The 26110-nt window shown below is 39.9% G+C and overlaps 1 protein-coding gene across 1 annotated transcript in view; it reads left to right on the top strand.

Annotated features, from left to right (window-relative positions):
- Positions 1 to 1815: 1815 nt before the first annotated feature.
- LOC119899340 (protein kinase C alpha type-like) overlaps positions 1816 to 26110 on the top strand; it is a 171613-nt gene continuing 147318 nt past the window's right edge. Inside the window, exons 1-2 of the mRNA XM_038713873.1 lie at positions 1816 to 2139; positions 4421 to 4452. Of these exons, the coding sequence (XP_038569801.1) occupies positions 1973 to 2139; positions 4421 to 4452 (199 nt within the window). The 5' untranslated portion in view covers positions 1816 to 1972. The remainder of the gene's footprint in view (positions 2140 to 4420; positions 4453 to 26110) is intronic.

The following is a 26110-nucleotide window of genomic DNA, read 5'->3' on the forward strand; positions in this document are numbered from 1 at the left end:
AAGAGCTGGTAAAACCTCCATAACTGTGAGAAAATGTTTAAAATGTAATCCAGCTGAAGCAAACACCAGTAGTAGCAAGACACAAAAGCACATTATCAGAGACAAACACTGTGAGCTTAAATTGAAAATACTACAATGTTATTGATCACGTAGGAGATACTTCTACTTGTGTTTGAAAAATTATGATACACTGCAGTGCCAGAGGACATTTAAAATGACAATACATATTCTGGACTCAGGGCCTGATGAGGGGTCAGATATGGTTGGTAGCATGATAACCTAAGGCTCAGGTGTAAACTTGTTAGACAGTACGGTAAGTGCAATCTCCAATGGTGATCTCACTATTATCCCATGTTTTCTCTTTATAAGGCCCAAGTCCATTACAAAGATGGTTAGGCAAGTCTTTAATACAGTTGCATAATATTCATCTGGGCTAATTATTCTGAGTGTGAACCACAGAAAGGGTTGCCACTCAAACACAGCATTAATTGACCTAGTTGTGTGAATGTGAACTGATGTAATGCACAATTTGTACAGAGCAGCTAAAGATGTGCAACGCGCTATTGTTGCACACGAGGGCGCCCCATCCTAAATTCCTGCAACGGGACCAAGCGTTTTCCTCCCACAGCGAGTCCTGTTGCGTGACATCAGCCGGTGTGAAGGAGGAAGCAGAGCGGAGCAGTGTCAAGTTAAGCAGACACATGTGGACCACGAGCAGGAAGTTTGTTTCAGGAATAAAATGAGCAAAACAGCCCTTTGGACAGTCACACCACTGGTTTAACATACCTAAGTAGTTTGGCAATTTAGATATTCCTATTTATGACCTGAAGGCTGCAGGTTAATCCTCAGAAGAGCTGACAATGTGGATATATTCTACAATCATCTTTGTTTAACAGTAGAAGACAGAATTTGGAGAAAGGTTTCATGGGTTCTTTTTGATGGTTTAAAATGTTGGTGGGTATAGCTTTCATGTGTTGTTTGACAGCAGAGGCATGGACCCCTTAGTGACTGGAACTGAGATTAAAGCCTGCACAGATACAGGGCTACACCTTTTTATATACAGTCTATGGGCTACACTGAGGACATGATCATCAAATTATAACCAAGTTATACACTCACTTGGCAGTTTGTAAGGTAGCTACCTCTGGCTAAAACTATGAAAAAAATCCTACCTTCATGAAGGTTATGTTCAGTTTTAGAGAGATGATGTTTCAACTTTCAACTATGGTTGTATTACATAATACTGAGAGGTTTTTAAATATCTTAATATCACAGCTGCATTACTTTTAAACTAGGTGTGGACTATTTAATAATCTGAATGTAGATAACATCTAATCTCAGTTAAAGTTGCACTTTCAACTGTGTGACTTCAAATAACAATGATAACAATGTTGTATAAGGAGCTTGTGGCTCACTTTTAAAGCAAACTAGTCAAAACTAGCCCTTATCCATAAAAGCTCTGTATATATATATATATATATATATATATATATATATATGTGTGTGTGTGTGCGTATACAAGTGGAAACAAGTGAGGTGTAATGCAAACTTGCTTTATATGCAAAATGTACATAGATGCCCTATACTATACTAGACTGCAACTCAGTAGACTAAGTCTGCATATAATATTAACTTGACTTATGAGGCAGGTAGCACAGAGGCTAGAAAACAGCCTCTTCCACAACGGACTTTGAATACAAAACATTTTTTTTAGACTTTTACTTTGAAGGTGGAGACCGGATGTAGCAATTTTTTACTCTGGCTAACTTGACCGCGTGGGGAGCTTTCAGTGGAGCAGCCCAGTGGTATCGACAGGCAGGGAAAGCCCTCAAACAGTAAGTACAGTGTCTCCGGTCCAGACCCCGCTCCGCACTCTGCTGGCTCTACTCTGTGGGCTGCGCCTGTAAACGGACAGAAGAACACTTCAAGACAGCAAGTCTGAGCTGTAGCACTGATTTGCTTTTAGGGGGACATGGCTGATGGAAGTTCAAACGACTCGTCCACCGTGGACGTAGCGAACAGGTTTGCTCGCAAAGGTGCTTTGAGGCAAAAAAACGTCCATGAAATCAAGAACCATAAATTCATAGCCCGGTTCTTCAAGCAGCCGACTTTCTGCAGCCACTGCACCGACTTCATCTGGTAAGCCTTCCGTATCCCACCGCCCCCCCCGAATCCTGCCTGTTGCATATTGGATAACTTCGGTCCAGTAGGCTACACCCTGCTAAATAAAACTTAAGGCTAACTTTCCCTTCTTGCTCGTGCAAGCTCTACACTTCTGAAAGACTTTCTTGCAAAGTGACTGAACACGGGGAAAGTAGTCTCCCTGGTAGATTTTACTCCAGAGATCCCAGTCTCTCGAAATTCTGTCCAAGCAGTCCCACATGGGAGGAGTTATGCTGTTGTTTGTATTATTGGTGAAGCACTGAAAATAACGATGATACTGTTTGTAGGAGAGTGAGTGAAACTTCTTTTTGTGGGTTTGATTTTATTTCCATTCTCTCATGGGAAAATATCCTGGCAAAATTGAAAGCATTGATTTTCATTTTTGTTGGACTAGATGGCACTCTTGCGACTTCTGTTTGAGAACAACATTACTGGTGCAAAAACATAAATGAACACATTTCCGCAAGAGTGCCATTGTTATCAGGCTCAACAGGGTACTAAGGGGCAACTGTTCCTGCTGTTAAAGTCAGCTTTTCTTGTTGCCTTCCCTGATCAACACATTACTGCTGTGACGTGGCAGAGGAAATTACTTGGTTAAAGTCTTTGGATGAGTTATAGGTTTCCCTCCATGACAGCAGTCAGTAGGAATTAGCTGGGTTTTAAAGCCTTCCATCTATTGGTTTTTACAACTCAAGTATTTATTGCCAAAAAACAAACCTTGCATAGTTGTACACTGTCTAGATTGTTTTGGAGAAATTTTGCAGTTTTCTGGCACTGTGAGCCCGTCTGAAGAAGCAATTCACCAAACTGCAGAGACAAGGCTCAACACATGTACATGGTATTCAGTTGAGTAGGCAGTGACGTGCAGAGTGTTGTCTTTATGCTGCACTTCCTTCCTCTAGTGGATTGTGGGGAGACAATCCTCCAAACATATATTTCTGATCATTATATCTGGACTGCCTATTCAGATCTCTAGCCACTTGTCTGTGTCTCCCTTTTAACTTCTCTCTCAGCCTGTAGTGTAATGATCAGAGGTCAGTAGTTCAAGGTTCAAGAGTCACCACATAAATAAATGTAACCTTTCATACTTCCGTTTAGTCTTCAGTTTAGCTTTAGGCTTTACTTTTTTTATTGTGCTGTTTTTCTAGTGAGCTATCAGTGTAGTTCTATATTAACTGTGAGAGGGGTGAACATGCAGGCAGCTTGGCAGGATTGCACCCACATTAACAGTCTCCTGGTGTTGCGGGTGGAAGTGTGATCTCAGGCCTTTTATTGCTGGTGGCCTTTACAGCACCTGACCTCTGCCCCGTCAAACACACCTCCTTAGCACAAGCTCACCATGAAACTGAAAGACAACAACTTGTTGCTTTGCTTTGTAAATTAAATAAGGGAGCCTGTAATTGTGATGTTTAATTATATTTGGATTTTGTCATTATGTTTTTTTTTTTTTTTTTATAGTTTTCAGTTTATAACATTGTTTTATTTCCTGACAGTGTGTCAGCAGTAAAACACACACTAGGTGACCAAAAGTTTGTGGACACCCAAACATTACATGCATATGCGACACCTCATTCCAAAACTACGGGTGGTAGTCTGCTGCTATTATGCAGCGGCCTTCACTCCTCTGGAGAGGCTTTCTTATAAGATTTTGTAACCTGGCTGCAGGGATTTGCTCCCATCCAGCCACAAGTGCATTAGTTAAGTCAGCTCTGATGTCTGGCTCACAGTCTGCGTTTCAGTTCAACCCAAATGTGTTGGATCGGTTTAAGGTCAGGGCTCTGTGCAGGCCAGTCAAGTTCCTCCACGGCAACCCAACCCAACAAGCCCCCCGTCCCCCCCAGACACCCCAAAATATCTCTTTGTGGACCTCGGTTTTTCACAGGCATTGTTGTCATGTTGAAAAACAAGAAAGGGCTTTCCCTAAACTCTTGCCACAAAGTTGGAAGCATGTTGTTGTCTAAAATATTATTGTGTGCTGTACACTTCCCTCAAATGGAACTAAGGGGCCTTCTCCAAATCTTGAAAAACATAGGAGAGTCCACATACTTTGGTCATAAAGTGTTTGTGTTGAGTGGTGCTCTTTAATATTTATTTTATCGGTTTGGTTGGGGGAGAGGACAATCAGTACTTCCAGCTAAATGTGAATATTTGAAAGCCCTGCAATTTTCACGTTCAGTAGTGATGTACATGCGTTTTCTGTGTGAGTGAGGCAGAGAGAGTAAACAACTGTTTAATTCAGCCTTTTTTGTTTTCACAGGGGGTTTGGAAAACAAGGATTCCAGTGCCAAGGTAAAAACAAAATTGACTGACATCTGACTCGCGCAGATATTACGAGGGGTGTGTGTGTGTGTGTGTGTGTGTGTGTGTGTGAGACATGCGCATAGGCCTTAGGAAATTCCGCTTTTCTCTGATGTCTGCACATATTGTAGGATCTCCTTTGCTGCTTTACACATGTCACATGAACACATCACACTTAGGGTTGATCCATTTTTCTCTCTCATAATCAACGTGCCCAAACGTTCATAACCATTTTCACGCACAATTTCCAATCTGCTTGTGACTTGTTGTCTATTTTGCAAGCGTGCCATTATTTGTTTACACACAGTCAGGTTGGTGTTATTGCAGTCATAATGTGTCTAAATCATGTGGCCTAAAGGAAATGAGCCTAGAATAACATTGTTTTTCATTATTTAACAGTATAGCAAGTGTTCAGCAGCATTGAACTAGAGGGGTTTTGCTGTTTCTTTCTGTGGTCTAATATTATGAATTAATCTTTCTGATATCTATCATACTGCGAACAGTTCTTTTGAGTTGATTATCACGGTGATAATTTCAATTTAATGTACTATACAACTGCTTACTATCAGTAAAATGCTTTTGCTTAGAAAAAACAGACCTGTTGGTGGACAACAGTTTGGCAAAAGGGACTAATGGAAGAGTGTTTGGTATCAGCTGTGTGAGCTGAAAACAAGAGAATGACAGGTGAGGCGATTGACAAAAGGCGGTGCAGAAAGTGAAGAGGATAGAGGGGAAGAGAGGAAAATGCCCACAAATATGAACATCGCTGAAGGTGTATTTCCCATCAACCCGCCATTTTGAGCTTCAGCACGCATCAACTCTCAGAATTCCTCATCTAATGTGGAAACTTTTGGCCTTGCCAAAGTCTGACTCTGACGGCGAGTGCCCAGGTAACAGCAGATGACGTTAAACTGATGTTTCACTTAGACACAGTCTTATGTAGATGTAGTCTTCAGTGCTGCCGTCGCTGGATATTTGGACGTCGTTTTCAGTTTTCTTTTTTCCTTTACTGAATCTCTGAAATAGAATCCTGTCTTTCAAGAGTGCCACAATGATAGTATTAAATATAAAGGAAAATACAACATATATAAAATATTGTAATGTCAAAATGCACTGCAGACTTCTATATTAATACACGTCGTCTCTCATTTACATTGTAGACACAATTGTTGCATTCTGACGAAGTGTGATTTCTGGTGCAACATTTTTGAAAGTCGTAGTAGTACCAGTTATTATCAGATGATGGCTATTGTCACAAATGTTTCACAACCGTACAATAGGCATCCGGTGAATGACCTGGATTGGAAACGCTATTGATGGATTTCTTTGCCTAGAGTTGTTCGCTAGAACAGAAGACAGTCTCTCTCTGCTGAAGACTTAAAGATAAACATTTTGCCATGCCAGGCGTTTGATGTCAGTGATTCAGAAGCTCTTGCCCTGAGAGTGTCTGTTAGAGTGAGACATACAGAGGTCTTTAATGAATCATTACTCATCATACTAATACATTTAGATGGTTTATAGTGTCTGTAAGGGCCTGTGTCTGAGAAACGTTCACATATATGAACATGCACGTTAGCCCGTCTCTGCATGTAAATTAGGCGGGCAAGACAGCGAACAACCCAACACCCACTCTTCCATGTCATCTCCTCTCACAGAGGTGAGATACAGTCTGCTCTCAGGCTTCTAGTATTGGCTCTCACTTGTGTGAAACTAGGTTCGGTAATGAGTCAGTCCAAGGTGTCGGAGTGTTGACAGCCTAACATGTTTTTGCATAACCTGACATTAACCCCTCCTCTGCTTTCACAGCAAGTCATTTTCTTCCTACCTTGCTGTCTGTCAGCTTTTGATACAGGAGATGATACATGGAATGATAAGGAGTACGTCAGAGGCAGCAGTATGGCAGTAGTCTTACACACAAATGTTGCTCGGGAGATTTTTCCTTCTGCGTCAAACGCTGAAAACATCAATCTGACCAATGCTTCTTCCCTCCATTATAAATCCATGCCTGGACCTGTAAATAAATAATGCATGCCATATCAAGATGAAGGTGATTCATTCATTGGTTATACTACAGCTATTCAAAGAGAGAAAGGTCCCCACTTTATAATATCTGTTTAGCCATCAATTATTTAACTTAAGCTTCTATAACATGAGGGTCAAATCCTCCAGCAGAGGCGGCGAGCCTCTCAGGAACTACTTGAAAATGACAGTGATAAACTGGAGAGTGGCATTTCTATAACAAGAGTGACATTTAATTTTCAGCCCTGCAAATGTCCCTCTTCTAAGAATAGGGTAGGCTGCACAGTATTACACCACACAGGTAATTGACAGTGTCGTCAGCTTGAAGTTGCGGGCTTTGATCAGGCTTTTCTGAATCAAAATTGTGTGTCGTATATTTAAGTTAATTTATGCTTATGTGGTTATTATTATTTTGTTTATTACACCTTTATTTTACCAGGCAAGTTAATTAAGATCTGTTTCTGGCCTGGCAGGAAACAAAGGCCTCCTGTAGAGAATGGGTTCTGGGATTAAATAAAATAACATAAACAATAGACAGAAGACGCAGGACAACAACACAGTACCATCAACAAACCTTAAAATCTAGGCACAAAGACACAAAGAGACCAAATGAGAAAATAATTAAAGACAGACAAAAGAAACAAGATTAGTTATATAAATCCATACACTGTTCATAACAGTTTTGCCAGCTGGGATGTCAGATTTGTCATTAACGGTAACTCGATGATAACTGATTATTGATGGGAAAAAAAATGAATGGATCATGAAAAGTAAAAATCCAGAATTTTAGTGGTTTCAGCTTCTCAGATGTGAATTTTTGCTGGTTTCCTGGGTTTTGAACTGTTGGTTTGACAAAACTGGCCATTTGAATGTCAACTTGGGCCTTGGAAAATGTTCACTAGTGATTGGCCGTTTTCAGTCTTTGACTGACATTTTATAGACCAAATTATGAATCCAGAACTTAATAGGCACATTAATCAATAATGAAAATAATTATGGGTTGCAGCCCTACTAATGCATGTTTGAGCATACGATGAAGTGATTGTACTGTACTATGATGTAAGGATACACTGGGTGATGGGAGCATTGTCCATTGTGCAACACCTTAATATTGCCAGAGTTTATGGGCACAGTTGAAACAATTCAAACCACTCTCAGCGTGACACATGAGATGAAATGTTAGAGCATAGTTAATGTTGAGGAGGGTTTAATGTTGTGGAAACACACAAGCATACCAGTAACCACCTTTCTTGATGCTGTCTGCATTGGGAACACTCGGTCTGTCGTCACTTGGCTACTTTTTCTGTAGAGTCTTAGTTCAAGACTTTGGCCTGCACCCCTTGTGAAGCAGGGTGTCTCAAATCACCATTTAGTTGACATCGTAGTACAGCCCGGCAGTTTGTACCCATGTCACTCAGCAGATTTACCATCCAGATCTTAAGTTCACACTGTCTTTAGAAACCTTGGAGCCTGAGTTGAGGGTTAGGGTTTCTCATTTGGTTTTCATCTCTTGAAGTTCTGATTCACCAAGGGTCAAGCCGACAGTGTCAGTGCCTGTTCTTCAGCTAAACATATTTGTTGTAAGCCACAGTCTCTGGAGCACTCCTTCACTGTTTGGGGGTCAAGTGCCTTCTTCAAGGGCACCTGAGACACTTATTGAATGGAGTGTTACTGTAATGTTAATTCCATGCTCCAGATTTTCTAGCACGTCCAGGATTTCTGCCACAAAGTGACTTTTCTAACAGGATGTGGATGGCATTATGAGGCCATTTTGCCTTACCACTGTAAGCTGATAGACCAAAACATAAATTGAGCATACCACAGTATTGATCCTATTTGATATTTTATTAATAACAGGCTTTTTAAGCCATTTAGGTCTGCTAATGCTCACTCTTGTCTCTTTTGACAAATATGACGCAGGAAACCTTAAGTACTTAGACCCCAAAACTTTGGCTGAAACTGATGTTCTTTCTGGCTTCTTGGTAGAATGGCAGAGAATGCAAAATCAATTTGAAAATAATCCCGTAAACTGCTACTTTGTTGAACTTTGTCCTCCAAAGACATTTTATTTGACATTTAAATTATAGTCTTTGCAAAGACTAGAAAGGTAGACATGAGAAGAGTAGTGAATAAAGGTAGAGATGAAATGAAAACCAAAGGCTTCACAAAAAGTTTTTTTTGTTATTCTTGTTGGAAAGGGTATTCCTGCACCATACACAGACTGTAGAAGACTGATTTTCTGCTCCATATTCAACAATAAGACTTTCTGCGGGGTTGATGCAGTTGATGGATATGTGCTTGCTTAATGGTTTCTTGAGGAGGACCTCTGAGTTCCTTGGTGTATTGGACATGTATTGGATAGAGATAACTGAATTTCACCTGAGGCTTTCCAGTGTTCCCATGAGTTTTGCTATTGCCTCCCAAGGAGAAGACTACTTGATGTCCAGCCATAAAAAGGAGGGCATGCACAGATCAAGGGTGATGAATTTTTGACCCCTGTTTCACCACGCTAGCTATGTGCATTTAGTCCAGTTGTTTTTGTTGTGATTATGAACCTGCTAAGAAACAAAACTGTATTCTGATTAGTGATAGACCGGTCTGCCGATGAATTGGGCCGATATGTGGCAGTTTGAGATAATCAGCATGGGCCAATACCTGAACTTACGAGGCTGATATATCATCCTAAATGACTGCAGATCTAATCTAAAACCATTACTGAATATATATTTTTATACTGTGTAGAATAATGCAGTTCATTATTTTGAAATCGGCATTATATATAGACCATCGGCCACTCAGCTCTCTAAATATCGGCAGTGGCATCGGCCACTGAAGAACCCATATTGGTCTACCACTAATTATGATATGGCAGAATGTATTATGATAACTCATACATAAACTAACCCTGCCCCTTTGTGGTTAGTGGTCTTGTTTGATGTGTGAGACCGAACTTTGACAGTGTCAGACAAATAATAACTTCAAAGGTTTTCATCCGCCAAAACCCAATAAATGCACGGTGGCTTTGTTTACCTTGTGCAGTTCAGTGTTTGGGCAATACTCAGAATATCCTTGTGCACATCCGCCACAGTGTCATCCCAATAACGCCTCTGTTGACAGTCTATGGAAAGGTAAACTCTGGGTGTACATGGTCTATGCTGGCTGCCACACACATCCAACAATTACTTCTTATTGTTGTTTTATCTTTCCAATATCAACTCCCTCAAGCATCATGTGCTTCCCAGTCGATGGTTTTCCTGCTTCATTTGAGCGCTTTACATCCTGAAGGTGCATTGGAAGCCTAGTTTTGATGCTCAAGGTTCAGCGTTATTGCAGTGTCACCAGCGGACAGGAAGACGAGCCAGATTGTGTACACAACTTATCTGGTGGTTTGGCCAGGATTCATCATATACAGTGCAGTTCAAAGTGTTAGCCCATAACTACAAATTGTCCAACATGTTCATGAAAATATAGACATCAAGATGCAGCCAGCATCTAATGGCACCACAGCTCCATTTCTATTGTGGGGCAGATTTGTGTCATACATACATGCTTTTATTTCCCCCAGGGGTCTATAATAAACTCCATCTTTTCAAAAGAGACAGGAGGGTTTATTAAACCACGCTGATGTGTGCCTCAGTGACTAATGCTTTTACAGTGAAATTACGGGAAAACAACAGATCTCTGCAGTGTAGTGGTAAAGCAGCTATTTTCAAGTGTGCTTTTATTTGTCAGCAAAAGATATTACATTTCTAGTTCACATAGTTATATGAATATGTGGAATTACTACAACTTATTTTTCAGGAGTAGTGTCCTTAGTTTCATCTCTCAGATAGACCGCAATTACATTAATTTAGTGGTGTAATAGCAAATAGCTGTGAGCATAAAACTAGCAGGGGTTTTAAACCCGCAATGATGGAACTTTTAAGTACTAATCCAGTGGGACTGTTCTCATTCTCCTGAGTGCCCCTTCAGATTCTGTGCATGCTAAAAATGAATTGAAACTTCCAAAGATTTTTTTCTCCAGTTTTCTGTAAGCAACCTGTTTTTGTTTATTTATTTATTTTTTTACCCACACAAATATGGGGAAGTGAAACTTAAAAAGGGCTGAGCTGGAGGATCGTTTTTCCATTTCTGTCGCAATTTCATCCAGCAAACGTAATTTTTATTCCATCTTTTGGCCCCACAAGAAATAATTTTTAGAAGAAATTGAGACATGAATGCCCTGTTGACTGTGGTCCTGAGATTCTCATCAGCCTTCAGCCTCAGTCAGGGCTGTGAATCCACCGACCACCCTGCATCTGTTGTTTTATCTTTGCTACCTTAGTGAACGTGCCTTTGTTTGTGTCTCTGTTCTCCCCCCCCCTCCTCTGTTGTAAAGCGGCTCGGAACAAAGAAACAGATTCATTGCAAACAGCTTTGATGCTAAGAGCTGAATTTTGTTGGTGTACCAAGTTTACTGACTCTCTTTTTCTTCTCTTTTTTTTCCTAAACGTATTTGGTTGTTCCGCTGTTTGTCTTTTGTCATTTCTTGGGCTCAGAGCCAGAAAACTGTCCTCTGCAGTGGCCTATGCCTATACTTCGATATGGCCACCCTCTATCTCTTCATTTACTCACACACTCTAATATATTCAATCCCGTGTGTGTGTGTGTGTGTGTGTGTGTGTGTGTGTGTGGTGTGTGTGTGTGTGTGTTTATGGGATATATTTAGACTTGCTCCTCAGCCCCCCCGAAGAGACACACTGCTATGCATAGAGTTGGTTCTGTTTATAGGAGGGCAGTTGCTCTGTCTGTAGATGGCCACTGTGCAATTACAAAAGGGATCTGTCTACGGACACACGTTAGTCAAGTTCTGCAGATTGTTAGCAAGTTAGTGACTTAATTTTTTCTTCCTTGAAAATAAAAAATACACCAACTTTGAATTTGACCATTTTGAATATTTGGAAGATGCGGCCCCTGATTGTTGCTCATTTCGTCTTGTTACACAAAACAGAGGCAAAGTCACTGACCCTGATACGTTTTCATTGAAGTAACTTCTGACGAAATTGTAGTGTAGCCATTCTGTCACCACTGACCAAAGATTATCATATTTTTGTTTGTTGCCTTTCAGTTTAATTAATCAAAAAAGATCAATGTGAGTGGACACAGCAGTCTACGGCGTATAAAAAGTGGTCTGCTGTCAGATGATTTAGATTTGCAGTCATGTAAAAATATTAAATGTGTATCCTGATAAGGCTGTTAAACACCAATATTAACCAGTAATATCACTGTACAAATATTGGTGTAGGCCTTTTCCTTATTACAGTTGAACAGGTCTGGGCGCATTGAGAGAGATTTATACTCTGTGGAAACTATAGTCATTGCTGCTGTGATTGACACCCTTAAATTGTAAATGTTGATCTGGACTCTGACTTACACAATGCTCCCTGGTGCCTGGAGAGATATGGCCCTGACAGAGACCATAATAACTTATACTGCTCCAGCAAAAATGACTTTACTTTCTGTTCACACTACTGTCTGTGCCATAAGCACAGTGACAGTGAGCTACTCACCGATAGGTATCAATGCATAGTAATTACAATAAGCTTTGAGTTCTGTAGCTGGCGCCAGCCGAAGGCTTGATAGACAAAAATGAACAGCAACGAAAACACTTACAGTCACAATAGCTCTCAGAAACCTTTCTTTTAACAAGGTGCTGCTCATTTCTGACTGGCTGGTCACAACATGTTCAGTCTTCAGGTGGAGAAGCAGTAACCTGTTGGACAAACATGAGCAGCAGGCATCAGCATGAGGTTAAAGCTCAGGTGGTCTAAGGAAGTGCTCTGTAAGTGAGCTATAAAAACATAATGAGCACAGGAGTTTTGAGTAATTTGTAAAGATATCAACAACATCATTGTTCTTCAAAAAGAGAAGCTATAACATCAAGTGTAGTCTATGATTATACAAACATGTCCAACTTGTGTTGGCACATTTTGCAAAAATTCAAACAACTTCAGTGTTAGCTGTTTGGCTTTTTTTTGGGTGTCACTTTCCTCATGGTTATATAAAGGATGTTGCTCTGCTTTATGATTTTCCTGCACTATTTGGATGACTCTTTTGTTATAGTCTAAGGAATGCTGTGTGTAGGCTAAATTTTGCAGAGGTGTGTATTGTTTCACTGTAGATGAAACGTATGTTAGGCATGCTGCAAGGTTATGAGTTGTTGACAGCCAATTTGTATTTCCTTTGACCAAATTTTCAACCAGATATTTCCCAATTAGATCTGTTTACTTAAAAAAACAGAACAAAATAAATGCCATTATATGATTCCAAATATATTAGAAAAAATTTCACTTCTGACATATATTATTTCAACTGTATACAATCATCCATCCATCGTGAACCGCTTATCCTGCGTACAGGGGGGCTGGAGCCAATCCCCGCTGACATCGGGCGAAAGGCAGGGTACACCCTGGACAGGTCGCCAGTCCATCGCGGGCCTGTATACATCTTTGGTGATAATTTTGGAATGTGAATTGGAGGTGCTGTCTAGCAGCTTGGTTCTGACCAGAAGCCAAAGTAAACTGAATGGCCATTTTGGATTTCCCTGAAAGCCTCTCACCTCCTTTCTGTTTCTCGACAATCAATTCAGACCAGCTGCATTAAGACTGGGCTAATCAGTCACGGTGGTCTGCATTATTTATTACGTAAATTCCCACTGTGCATTTGGTGGAAATGCTGCTGTGTTGTGCTCAAAATGTGCCTCATAGCTCTTATGTGTTTGGTGCTGTATAAGGTAGTGTTTGCACAGAAAAATGCTGCTGTTTGTCATATTAGTCAGCCTAGGGGGACTGTGTTGAATATGTAAATCCCAGTGCTTACAAGATGAACATTCATCATTAGTATTGCTTTTAAATTTATGTAACTGTGAGAGCACTGATGTTCAGTCAGACATACAATATTTAAAAATGGTTTTGTAATGTTTGTTGCTCCCTTGCTGCAGTTCTTCTCTCCATGTGTCCATATTAGATTACCTTGTGGGCTTCCATGGAGACCTGGACGACACGTTGATGCAGATCTGCTTGTCTCTTGGCACAGGACGGCTCCTGCTTGGAGGGAAATACATCCTCTGACACCTGCATGTCATGAGATAATAGAGCTCTGTTCAGTTCCTGATTGCATGCTGTCATGATGTAGCCCAAATCTGTTTCACAGTTTGATAAAGGGATTTGAGTGCAGGAAGGGGACAGACTGAGCAGTCCCAGGTGGGATGACGTCCATGTTCCTGCTGTCATGCTGATGTCACATGGAATGTGAATGGTCAGATTTTTCTGTCTCTCTCTCTCAGTTGGAAGACAAAGCTACAGCTTTGCACTGTGGTCAGATTTTGACAAACAACTCTGAGCTGCTGGATTTGTGATTTCGCGTGTTGGCTCGAATACTGGATTTGGCTCCATTTTTGCTATTAGCCCTCTTCACATGATCATCTGTGATTTTAATTCCACGTAAATATGCCATGTCTATAATGTTCAACACATAATATCGGTATAATGTCTATAATGTTCAACAAATGATACTCTGTGACCCACATTGAGTATTGTTTATTTGCCTCTATTGGAGGAGTGTGACATTTTATCTAAAGCAGAAAGCAGCAGCAATATTGTACTCTTCTGAAAGCTGCCATTCTGGCTTCTGCGTTTTCGTACTACAGGATCAACTTTACTGCAGCATTTATCTGAAGCAGCAATAGAATCTGACATAACTTATTCTGGGTGAATGTGAGTGCAAGTCCTACTTTCCCATGCCTTTGTAAACTAGAAGCATAAAATATTTTATGTATGGGTCTGTGTTAGTGTGGGTGCATTTGTTGATGTATGTGGAAGAAATTTGCATGGACAGTGTACCATTGTGGAGAAGGCCCCTGCCAGCAGCACATTGTGAAGGTGTCTGCTCAGGTAAATTCAACTCCCATAATGTACACAGATACAGCATAGTGAGTAAAGTCTCAGTGTAGCAGCTAATAGAGATTCCCCCTTTGGCTTTTCAAGAATGGTTATTGATATTATTAACAACAGGCAGGATGAGTATAAGATGGAGAAAAGGGCCTGCTGGCAGTGGAGCGGGGCTTTGGGCTGAGGTAGGGGGTATTTATACGTATCATCTACAATAAAATCTTAATTGCTGTTTTAAACTTTGCAAAAAAAAAAAAATCAAAAACACATTGTCCGCGCAGTCAATGCGTCATGCATGCATTACACGTGCGCTAGAGTTAAACAGCTGCCGAAAAATTCATGACTGAAGTTACAAATGAGTGAACAAACTGTTTCTAGGAAATAAAAGACTGACACTGACCAGCCTCGTAATCTACATTGTTAGACTGAATTCTAGGCTTGGATTAACCTCACTGGCATGTACGTGGTTTGGCTTTGAAAAGACCGGTGTTGCTCAAAAGATGTCAATCTGCAAACTATGTAAAAAAATCGGTTGCCTTATAAAGACCATGAAAAGCTTCAGGAGTCTGTCCACCACCTGCCTAAACCAGCCAAGGTACCAGCACAAAAACAAACTTCGGTTCAAATGCCACTACTATGATGATGACAGAATCAAAGACAGAACTCAGGGTTAATAGAGCGACAGATGAAATGGTTTACTCATACTTGCACTGTTTGATGTCACTAATACTTTTTAATATATTTTTTCACTTAAATGGTTTAGTTGTAGATACATAAGACCTGTTTCCATTAATATCATTAGTAAGCAACAACTAATATCCTGTTGTTAACCATTCCTGTTCGGCTCCCAGACTATAGGGGAGACTTTGTCTTTCTCCAGGGCTGAGGTCCATGCTAACTTCGGTGCTAACCCTGTTCACATTTTCTTAACATTTGCATGCCATACACAGGAACCCCACTTTAGTCTTGAGAAGCTGCAGTCTGTATTCACTGGCCACAGTAACTGCTCTGCTCTGCTCACCGATTCATACGCATACATCTCCTCCTCGTCTACCACACACATACGCTACGCACACAAATTACTTTTACCAACATATTTTTGAAAGATACCAAATATCTTCTAATTATCATTATCACCAAAATCCCAGAAAATATCTAGATATCGTTTATTATCAATATTGCACAACCTTAGTCAGGTGTATGATTGCAGATAAGAGGCAGGTGTGTGCTGGTGTCAACTTAGAGCGCTTGTGGCAATGCCCATAACTCCAGTGCAGGGGAGAAAGGAGAGAGAGAGCGAAAGAAGGTAAGAGAGAAAGACAGAGAGAGAACAAGCAGAAGGACAGAGCCAAAACACTCCAGGCATACCTAATTCATAGCAGAAGCGAAAATAATATCAAAAACACTTTCACTCCCATACCAGATGTCACACAGGTGTCACAGCAGAGGGGTCGTGACACTGGCATATTTTTCATGGTAAATTCTTTACAGTTAGTAATGTCTTTGGTACTAATGTGGAATTGGCGTGACTCACTATTTTGCAACAGTGCTTAGCAATCATACGTGGAGAAATCTATTGTAGAGGAGGTTGAGATACTATTTCTGCACGGACAGCAGCCTGTGTACAACATAATGCAAAACGGCCACAAACCATTTTGCATTTCCAGTAAGATGAGAGTCTTGCTTTCTTGTTGCTGCCATTGCTATCAATATGTTGCTCTCGATGCCTCCACATATGGATGCAATGTTCTTGTCGAGTTGTTTGGGTGTTGCTGGAAGGCATTCAGAGCAGTGTAGGAACGTATCTGAATTTGAAGGAGATGTGGCATGCTGAGGAGAAATGAAAACAACAAAATTGTAACTCTTGTCAGCACACATTATCCCTGCAGATACACAATGACCTTTCGGAATGCACCGATTTGTGGTAGTTCGGGTAAAATGCAGCAGTTGTAATGGTTTTTAAAATCATTAATTTAGATGATTAAATCCATGTCTGTGGTTTCAAAGTTAAACCTCCTTTCAGGTGGTTGGTGAAAATGTTTTGAGGGATAGAATGGTATCACAGGCACTTAATGGGAGCTTAATGGACTCTCAGGTTGTTTTTCTGTGAATGGAACCACCTGTTGTTGTGTCATTTGCTCGTAGGAAGTGTGCCTGCTTACTGGGATTAACTTGTGGGCTGAATGTGAGTGGCAGGGAACAATCCTTCCCTTTGCTTCTGAATCGATGCTGTAACATTGACAAGTCACAAATCCCACATCTGTCTGTATGCAAAGTAGGGCTCTGGTCTCTGGGCTGGCTGCAGTGTCCTTAAGCTGGATTGTCTGTCTTGCCATTTTTACACAGACCTCATGTTGACCTCTGCAGTTAAGTAAAACCCTTAGTTTTAGCGTGCTGCTTTGCACCGATGGCTGGTGACCTTCAGAGTTCTGCAGAGGTCAGGATCTCAGGACAAGGCACTCTCAGGATTTATAGTTGTTGGTCTTCCATAACATTGTGGATCTATAGCTGCAGGTTGGATATAATGTACCTTTTAATTAATAGTATTGATCTCATCAAATTTAAAAGGCAGGCTTGACATAAAGACGTGGAAGAAATCTGAAAGTAAGAAGCAGCAGTGTGATCGGGAGCAGGGGTTTAAATAATAGGAATTCCTTCTGGCTGAGTCAAAAACAACAGATTTTGGTAAAATAGCAGTCACAGAAAATTGTCCTGTGTTTTCAGTTAAAGGGTGGGTTGAATTTCTTGTATGTGTGAACAAGATGGTGTACATATCTGAGGGATGAATGTGTTTACAACCTACCATATTTTTCCTCCTAATATGGTAAAACATTTAATGGATTTTTCACAACACAGTTTGGAACCTGTTGAAATGTTGTACCTTCTTACCTTTTTTGTATTATAGTTGCTTTACTGAGCTGGTGAAAGAACCAGTGTAATATGGTGTCTTAAAAGCCGTTACGAATAAGAAGCAAGCCAAATCAATCAGTCACGCAAGCAGATTTTTAACACCAACCTCTTTTGTCACATCTTAGGGGAATTTGTGAAGGAGAAACCTAATAACATTAAACTGGGAAATAGCCTAGATGTTCTGTGTACCCAAAAATCTTCCTCTTTACATCAGTCATTTCTCTTGATTAAACGGGGTGATTTTTCCTACTGTAGATTTACCAACCCCTCTCTGGTACATTATACCATAGCAAAAGTGCCAGATCACTGGCATCAGTTGCACTGAAATCACTCATGGATTACAGAGGACAGAATAATCCTGAAGATGATAAATTTCACTGGGCTTTATCGTATCTATCATCAACAGTAGTTACAGCCACATGTGAGTGGCTAAGCCCGTACAACCAAATGCACAGTATGTTGGTCACTCTGCTGTATTAGTTTGCTGCAGTTTACACAAACAAATGCATTAATGTACAAAGACTGACTGACACACATTAACTCATGCACACACACACGGCGATCGGTTTAAAGTTATTAAAAGTGTCATTTAGGCCTGTATGTCATCCTCTCCTCACTGAAAGTGGTTAGCAGTGCCTGCCAACTTAATCCATATACAGAGCATATGGCCAGGGGCCTGTACTAGGAAGCAGGATTTGAAGTTAGCAAGGAAACTCAAGGTTTAACCCTAGGGTTTCAGCCCTACTTCTTACTAGGGTACAATTTCTTGTCTATCACATATTTCATGTTTTCTTATTTTTAGTTTTCCTTTTCTTCTGGGACAATTTCGCCCATATGGATTATGTACTTACATAGGAAACAGAACAATACACAGGGTTAAATTTATACAAGTACAGGACATCCTGGAAGCACGTTATGATGCGTGACACAAGTGTACCCTTTCCTCATGCCTTGTAATGGAAGAGTTAGTTAAGCAAATAACATACTGTGTTGCTTTTGAAATGGAAATCTGCGTGAAAACAGCAGTGCGTGCTGAGTGAGCTTCATTTAGGCTGTAGTTTCATCAACAAGTCCAGCAGACTGATAGCCTTCCCATCTGGACTCAAAGATCTTTGGGTTTCACTTTCAACCCAGACGTGTTACATTTGAACCACACAGCGACAGACAGAAATCCAATTAAGTCTGTATTTTTAGCTCAGAAAGTAAACATTTGCCTGAACAGGAAGGATCTGTTTCTGTCTTGAGTCTCTCTTTCATTCTCTTTCTCTTGCCTCCTCCCTAGAGATTGTATTGCCTGCTGAAGTTGAGGTGGTCTGACAGCAAACATGCTAGAAGTTCTCAGGTGGACACCTTATAGCCCCAGAATAAATAATCAATTGTACTGGATTTTTTAATAAGTCAAACCAAAGGGTGGACAAAGTGTTACAAAAACGATCCAGTGGAATTCATGAAAGAATACACAAAGTGTGAGTCAGCTGAGATATACTGTAGATATTAAATTGCAACTTTTTTGGATAAAAACTACAAAGCGGGGAGATCATAACAAGGCTCCTGCTAATGCTTCCGGCTGAATGGAATTTCTGTGTCTCCTGACCATCGTCATCATGGTTGTGTATTGAATAAAAGAATCTTCAGAGGATTTTATTTAATTATATCCAAACATTTTAATAAACCACACAAGGCCCCAGTGTAAAACAAAAGTCTTTGGATTCCATCTGGGACAACATCCGGCAAAATATGAAAGGCTAGTCATACCTTTTAGTGCTGCATAAAAGAGAAAACAAAATAATGCAATAGACAATGTGAAGGCAGTTATCCCAATCAAACTTCAACTGGTAATGACGTTAGAGTCTTATCTTTAAAAGATAATAATGCTCATTACAGTGGTTCTTCTTTTTGACACTGGAGCATTATTTGGCAAAGTAGCCTGAAATATGATTACTTCTGGCTTCACACATACAGGTCGGCCATTATATAAGCAGGCAGTTTTGCAGTCATTTTAGATTGCTGAAGATTGTATGTTGTATAATCTTGGAGTAATAGTGTCCTCATGAGTTTATATAAAATTGACACAAATGCAGCTTTTGTTGAATGCTTGCGCATTTTACATTAAGTGGAACTTTAAGGGGACACTATAGCTCAAAAGATACTGCTCAGCAATTAAATCAAAATAGCTGTGTTCATTCCGTCTTCATTATTTCTAAATAGCTTCTGTACAGTATTAATGTCTTTAAAGGAAGACATAAAATGTGTTATCTATTCAATTACACATAGAGTCTGATGAATACAGCATGGACAAGGACATGTTATGCGCAGCTAGCCGGACTGACTGCCTTTTAAGGAATTTCCCCACACAACAGTGATGTTTGTTTTTTGTCCCATTCTTCTATCACAACGTTCTGTGTTCTCACACCATACATTTATACATCTCTGTTAGGTCCCTGACCACTGAAACTCACTTGTACTTTCACTTCCCCATGCTTGTGGGTTTAAGCTCCTCTTTACGTCTTTGTCTGCGGTAATATTTATTCTTTCCGAACAAGGGAAGGATTTTAAAGTTAATGGCCACAGCAGATATGTGAATATATACTGTGAAGTTTATATTTTCACATCCACTTCACTTAATTAATTTTATTGATGAGAAAAGATGTGTTGTGTGTTGAAGCATTTTCTTCGATGCTACTGACTATGATAAACTTCAGTAGCGTTCAGCATTGGATGAATGAACTGTTTCAAATCTGACCCAACTGAAATTATCTCCTGCTTACTATTAATAAGGGAATAATGTTCATTGGTAATAATACTGCTTGTCTGGGAGACATGGATTCTACTTAATAAAAGGTGTACCTTCCAGAGGTGCACGCTGCTTTGGGTACGGATCAGAATGCTTTTAAAACTGAGATGGTCTGGTTAATCCATGGGGAGGTGCAGCACCAAACATTACCAAGGATTAGAGAGGGATATTACTGTCTGAATGCATTAGAGGTGTATTAGATAGCTCTATGATGGAGCACAGACTAATGCACCAGGCTCTGAATTACAGTGTAATCTGTATTTAATTGCCCTGAGTTTTGTTGTGATAATGGCATTATCTAATGGAAGAGCTCTAGAAGGGTTTGTACGAAGAACAAAAAGCAGAGGAAATGGAATGGGCAGAGCTGTGGTTACAGATTTGGGACTCTCACTTTAGGATGATTACGTTGGTTGGCGAAATGGTGAGATGTTTTTTTGACCCTAGTTACACAAAGATCCAGTTCATTACAAATGAGATGTTTTCAACGTTGAAAATGTCAAGAATGTAAAAAAGAGGGCTTTTTGATGGAATACAATTGAATTGCATTGTTCGTGGTGAAAAAGGAAACGAAATGAATCCCTTGTTTGGGAAGAGGCCTTGTCTGGGTGTAATTTGGATGCCGTCCAGCTATTGGCAAGACTTGCAGGCAAGGGTTTCCATGTCTCTCAATCAAATGACACATAGCTAATAGTAATAAAAGTAGTTTTAATAAAAATAAAAGTTGCACAGTGGGAAATGTTGAGTTACATAACTTACACTGGCAGGTTGTGCTTCAAAAAATCAGTTCACAGAGCACTAAGGAATAAAGCAAAGACAGAACAAAGATTTGCAGTACTTCCTATCTGGTTTTAAGACCGTTGACATATTTATGACTTGGCATTTCTTCTTTTCACACACAATAACAAATTCCTGCATGCACACACACACATATACATACATATGTATCCCTACCCTCTAACAGGGCTGTTGTACACTGTTAAACACTAAATATTGATTTTCTCACTTCCTCTCTTTGTTATCAGTGAAAAGCCAATCAACACATGGTCTCATTATTTCCCTTGTGTTCTTTCTTTGTGTTAACCTATTTTCTTCATCAGTATCTGGAAGAAAAAGGAACGCCTTGTACCCACTGTCCCCTGTTTAATTAACAATAATTTACTTGTCTCCTGTCTGCAGAAAATGCTTCATGATTCAAACACACTTTGGTAGTTTGAAATTATAGCAATATCTGACTGCCGGAATGAAACAATAAAACATTCATTTTCTTTTCTTTTAACATATAATTTTTCAGAGCCTCTGCTAAGCCCTCTTATCTGGATGCTCTTGTACTCCAATCTGGTTGGTCTGTTACACCAAGTCAACCTCTCTGTGTGAGGACATAAAAATATGTGGTGTGAATTTGCAGAATTGGCAAATGGAAAATACCAGGCTGAAAGCGAGATACCGGATCATTACCTGAAGCTCTGCAATTGATTAGTTTTTCAATGTATCCAGTGAGAGAGAGCAGTGCAAATGTTGTTGGCAGCATTGGTGAACTGTTACAGTTTTTCTCGATTGCTTCAACACATTTCTTGAAATTATGCCTCTTTTTCTCAAAACTCACAAACACAAATATACAACTTCTCACCCAATTCCCCACACAGCCTATTTTCAGGTCAAAATGAAGCTGTCCACTCAAAACCATAAGACACAAGCCCTCAAAAACACACACACTACAACACAGTCTTACAGTACTACAAAAAAATAGTTATTAGTAATGCTGCTTGTGGTTCTCCCCCTCAAAAACCTTTTCACATGATGAATACAACAAAAGAAACAACACATATGTACATTTTTAATTTCTTAGTGTGCTGTACAGTACAACACACCAAACAAATTATTCTGCCCTAGCATCCTGTCTTTGGTCTGGGTAGGCCAGAGATATTTGTTCTTCACCTCCTTCTCCATCTACTCCTCCTCCCTCTACCTCCTCCACCTTCTTCTCAACTTCTTCCTCCTCTGCCCCAACTCCTGCTCCGCCTCCTCCAACTCCTCATCTACATCCTATCCCATCTCCTCCTCCAACTCCTACTGTTCCTCTTCCTTCACCTCTTACTCCTCCCCATACTGCTCTTCCATCCTCCTCCTCTTCTTCCTCTTCCTCCTCTCTGGTGTCCTACACCTCTTTCTTCAGATTTCTCTGGATCCGTTTTTCCAAAACTGAAAGAACTGACTCTGGCCCTTTTTATCTATCTAATGAAGCCTCTGATTGGTGTGTTATCAATTTTGACCGTTTATGTTTCCACCTCGGTAGCAGTGTGCTAATTGAGCTCAAACTGTGCTGATTTGAGTGAACAATATTGAACGTTAGTGCTTTCTCAATGACCACATCGTGTAGGCAATGAGAAATGAATGGATTTGTGTGTAGAGTTTAGGGAAATGGGTGTGCTTTTTGAAAAATGTTGGTCTTGAAGTTTTAGTTCAAAAGCCTGGTTATAGTGTTTAAGCATTGGAGAAAAACTGTAATATGGTTCAGACTTTATATGAAAGGAAGAGCTTTGGACAATTTAGCTGGAACTTGAGACTCTCTGCAGCTTGAACCACAGACCACAGTGTTATTGAACACAGAATGCTTCACATGATTAAAACTGGGGCTTGACAGGAGCACGTACAAAATTATATACTTTTTTTATTTTTTATTTTTATCTTCTTGAGTCTTTGAATACAAACTTTGAAAACAGTCACTGAAAACAACAAAGCCTCTACCTTCAAGTGTCTGTATCAATATGTGTTGTTTCATAGTTTAATTATAAAATCACAAAACTAACTGACTTTCAACCTTATGCTCAAAGAACAAACTGAAGCACATGCAAGCTTGAAGACATTTCTAAACTTTGACAGTTAGGAACATTTGTTTAATTGAAAACACGACAGAAATATTAATCCTTTGCTTTTCATCTCAGGAAACCATTCTGAACATCTCCCTCTCTGGTGTAAGATAACTGTAAGCTTAGGATCTATCAATCCGTGTGTGTGTGTGTGTGTGTGTGTGTGTGTGTGTTTGGTGGGGAGAAGGGTTGGGGTGGAATGCTGAATTCCTGGTGAACCTGTTTGCTCGTAGTCTTACAGCTTACTCCCAAGAAGCCCCGTTAGATCTGCACAGATACTCATTATGGATCCAGTATAGAGTCCAGTAAAGTGATGGCTCCCAGTATACAAATGTAGCCTCCCTTTAGGAATATCAGTGGGGTTGCTAGTCTTCTTGGACACGATTAAAGTGACTCTGTTGTTTTGGTACTGGTCCACCACATCTTCAATGTGAGGGATTAGACTAAATCTTGGTGTCAGTACTCGCCGTCCTCGATTGGATCTGCAACACTGGTATAGCAAATCAAGTAAAATGTCGACTCTGGAGAATAAAGCTGCTAGTCAATCTATAGAAAACAGTTAACAGGTTAAACACCTCACTTGACCTCACTCATTAGATTGGAAACTAGAACATTTTGAATAGTGCAGAAGGATACTGTAAATGATTAGCATGGAAGTTAAGCTCTTCACTTATATATTTATCTATACATTTATGACCTAAACCATGAAATCATAATCTTGTACCGGATTAATTCTTATGACATCTTTGACTTTGATCTGATATAGGGGAGGACACAAACTGTTTATCATAAATCACTTATACTGTGACAATTAAATGAAACAACACACGAGGATGTGACATACTTCTCCCTGCACCTCTTCAATTGTTTTTTATTTTTATTTTTATAAATTTCGCCGTGGCTTTTCAAAGACATGATGCACTGAAAAGTTCAGTATAAATCCAGTTCCCTTTTACTGTGTATAAATAGTTAATTCTGCAACACTCTGTAGAAAAGCATTTTGCAATCCTTTTCTGAAATGTTCCCTTTGTTCCTCTAATAGATCTTCTAAATGACTAGTTAATCCTGCCACATATTGCAAAGTGCTTTATAATCCATTTGGACAAAGACAAGATGAAACTTAAGTGATTTTAAGCCGATAGAATATTGTTAAAAAAAACAATGCTTTTCCTCAACAGAAGTTTGTGTGTGTTTGGGGAAAAAACTGACCTGGCTGTTTAAACAGTATCTCAATGAAGCTCATCTCTAATGCTACTCGGGCTTCACTGAAAGTAGAGAAAGGGTTTTAGGAAAAATAATTATGTTCTCTCCATGTTCTGTCCTGATATTTCAACGAACTGGAAAGGTTCAATAAATCCACCAAATGTATCTTAAAACCTCTTTATGTATTCATGACAATTCCTGGAATTTAATTTTACACTGATTATCCACTCAGACTGACCTTGTCTTAGGCAAAGGGCCTTTTACAACAAGCAGTGTAAGAGAAGCTTGTTTGACCTCTGGAGCATTTACTCATTTATGTCAGTTCACTTGTGCAGATGAGCCCGGTATCAATCAAGATGCACCAAGATGCCTGGAAATACGCGTCAGTCTTTCAGAAAGTGGTGAAGTTTGTGTGGTATCAGTGACAAATCCTGACAAACCACTTAAATCTGGAGTCCGGAGTTTAAATTTGGGGGAAAAACGTGTTAAGTGACAAAACAAAGGTGTGATCCCTTATCTTCATGTATTTGACTCTCCTTTGAAATGCTGTCGATGTGAACACATTCGTGATAGCAAGGCAGGCATTAACCTAAGAGCAGTTCTGAATCAACTTGGTGTGTAGGATGAGATTATGTGATCTACATCAGCCTAATTGGGGCCTGTATTGTACATCCACATTCCTTGCAGTTTATTAAACTTGTACGTGTTCATGAGTGACTGCTACTAACCTGGAGTGAATCTTCAGCAATGAAAGAGCACCTGTATTAGCTTAGTTGTAGTTATAAAAAATAACTTCAACCTTATTTGATATAAAAACATTGAATATTGCGCCCTGATGGCATAAAATGTAAAACATGAAGTGAGTACAGATAAGGTAAAACATGATTTGTCTGAATGCCAAATAAAATATTTGTCTTTGTAGCGATTCCACCACACGGTTAATTTGAACACTTTTAGTATCTGTTAAGTCACTTTTGTGTTGATGGGTCGATGTTTCGCATCAGGTGCCCATTTGAAGACCCTGACTCTCAGAGCATTTTGTTTGTGTTTATGGGGTCACCAAAAGGCAAATAGATTCCTAATGCGAGGTGATCGCACTTGTTGTCCACACCATGAATCAGCATTTGATTTTTGGCCTTTAGGAATGACTCATAGGGGATATGCTGTATGAGGGGGAAAGGTGTCGGAGCTGTTTATTTGGCCATGAGAGTTGTTGCTGTCTGACTCTGATTAGAAAAGGCCTGAGCTGTGTGTGTGTTCACGTATGTTGTGTATTCTGCACTCCTGGTTTCCTGCACAAAGTGGACAGCCATGTGTGTCTTTTAGCTTAGCTAACAGCTTCTTGCCGTCTGTGTTGTTTTCTGTCTGTATGACTGTATAATCCCAATGTTTAATCCCCACTGATGAGGATTAAAGCTGATGGAAATATATTGTTGTGACCTGAACAAAGTTCTTTTTGGAGAGGAAGGATATGTCAGGAAGACACATCTGGAGTTTAGTAGGGCACCAGACACCCACGTATTTGTTGCAGTGTATGTATTATTTTTACCTGAAATGTTCCATGAATGCTTCACTCAACTGATGACTCTATGTTTTTAAAATGTTTTCTCTTGCTCTTACTTTTTCTCACTTTCATTGTGTTTTTCCTCCTTCCTTTGTTTCGCTGTAATCTGCACGCTGGCAAGTTGGCACACTTTCCAGGCATAGTTCTTCCACATAAACATGTTTTATTTTACACACCAGACAGCCTTTACAGACAAGTCTTTACCTTAAAACACCCAGACGATGACAATGTTGTTCACATGTTTTTAATTAAATGGCCTCCTATGGCAAGAGAGCTATTAAATCTACTTCAGTGCCATGCGGTGCCCCCAGCTGAAATACTGCTTTATTTACATTATAATTTGTCTGGTTTAAGAAGTTTAACT

Source organism: Micropterus salmoides, unplaced genomic scaffold, assembly GCF_014851395.1.
Source record: "Micropterus salmoides isolate LMB-PRFRI ecotype aquatic unplaced genomic scaffold, ASM1485139v1 Ms_hic_scaffold_12, whole genome shotgun sequence".
NCBI classification, from domain to species: Eukaryota; Metazoa; Chordata; class Actinopteri; order Centrarchiformes; family Centrarchidae; genus Micropterus; species Micropterus salmoides.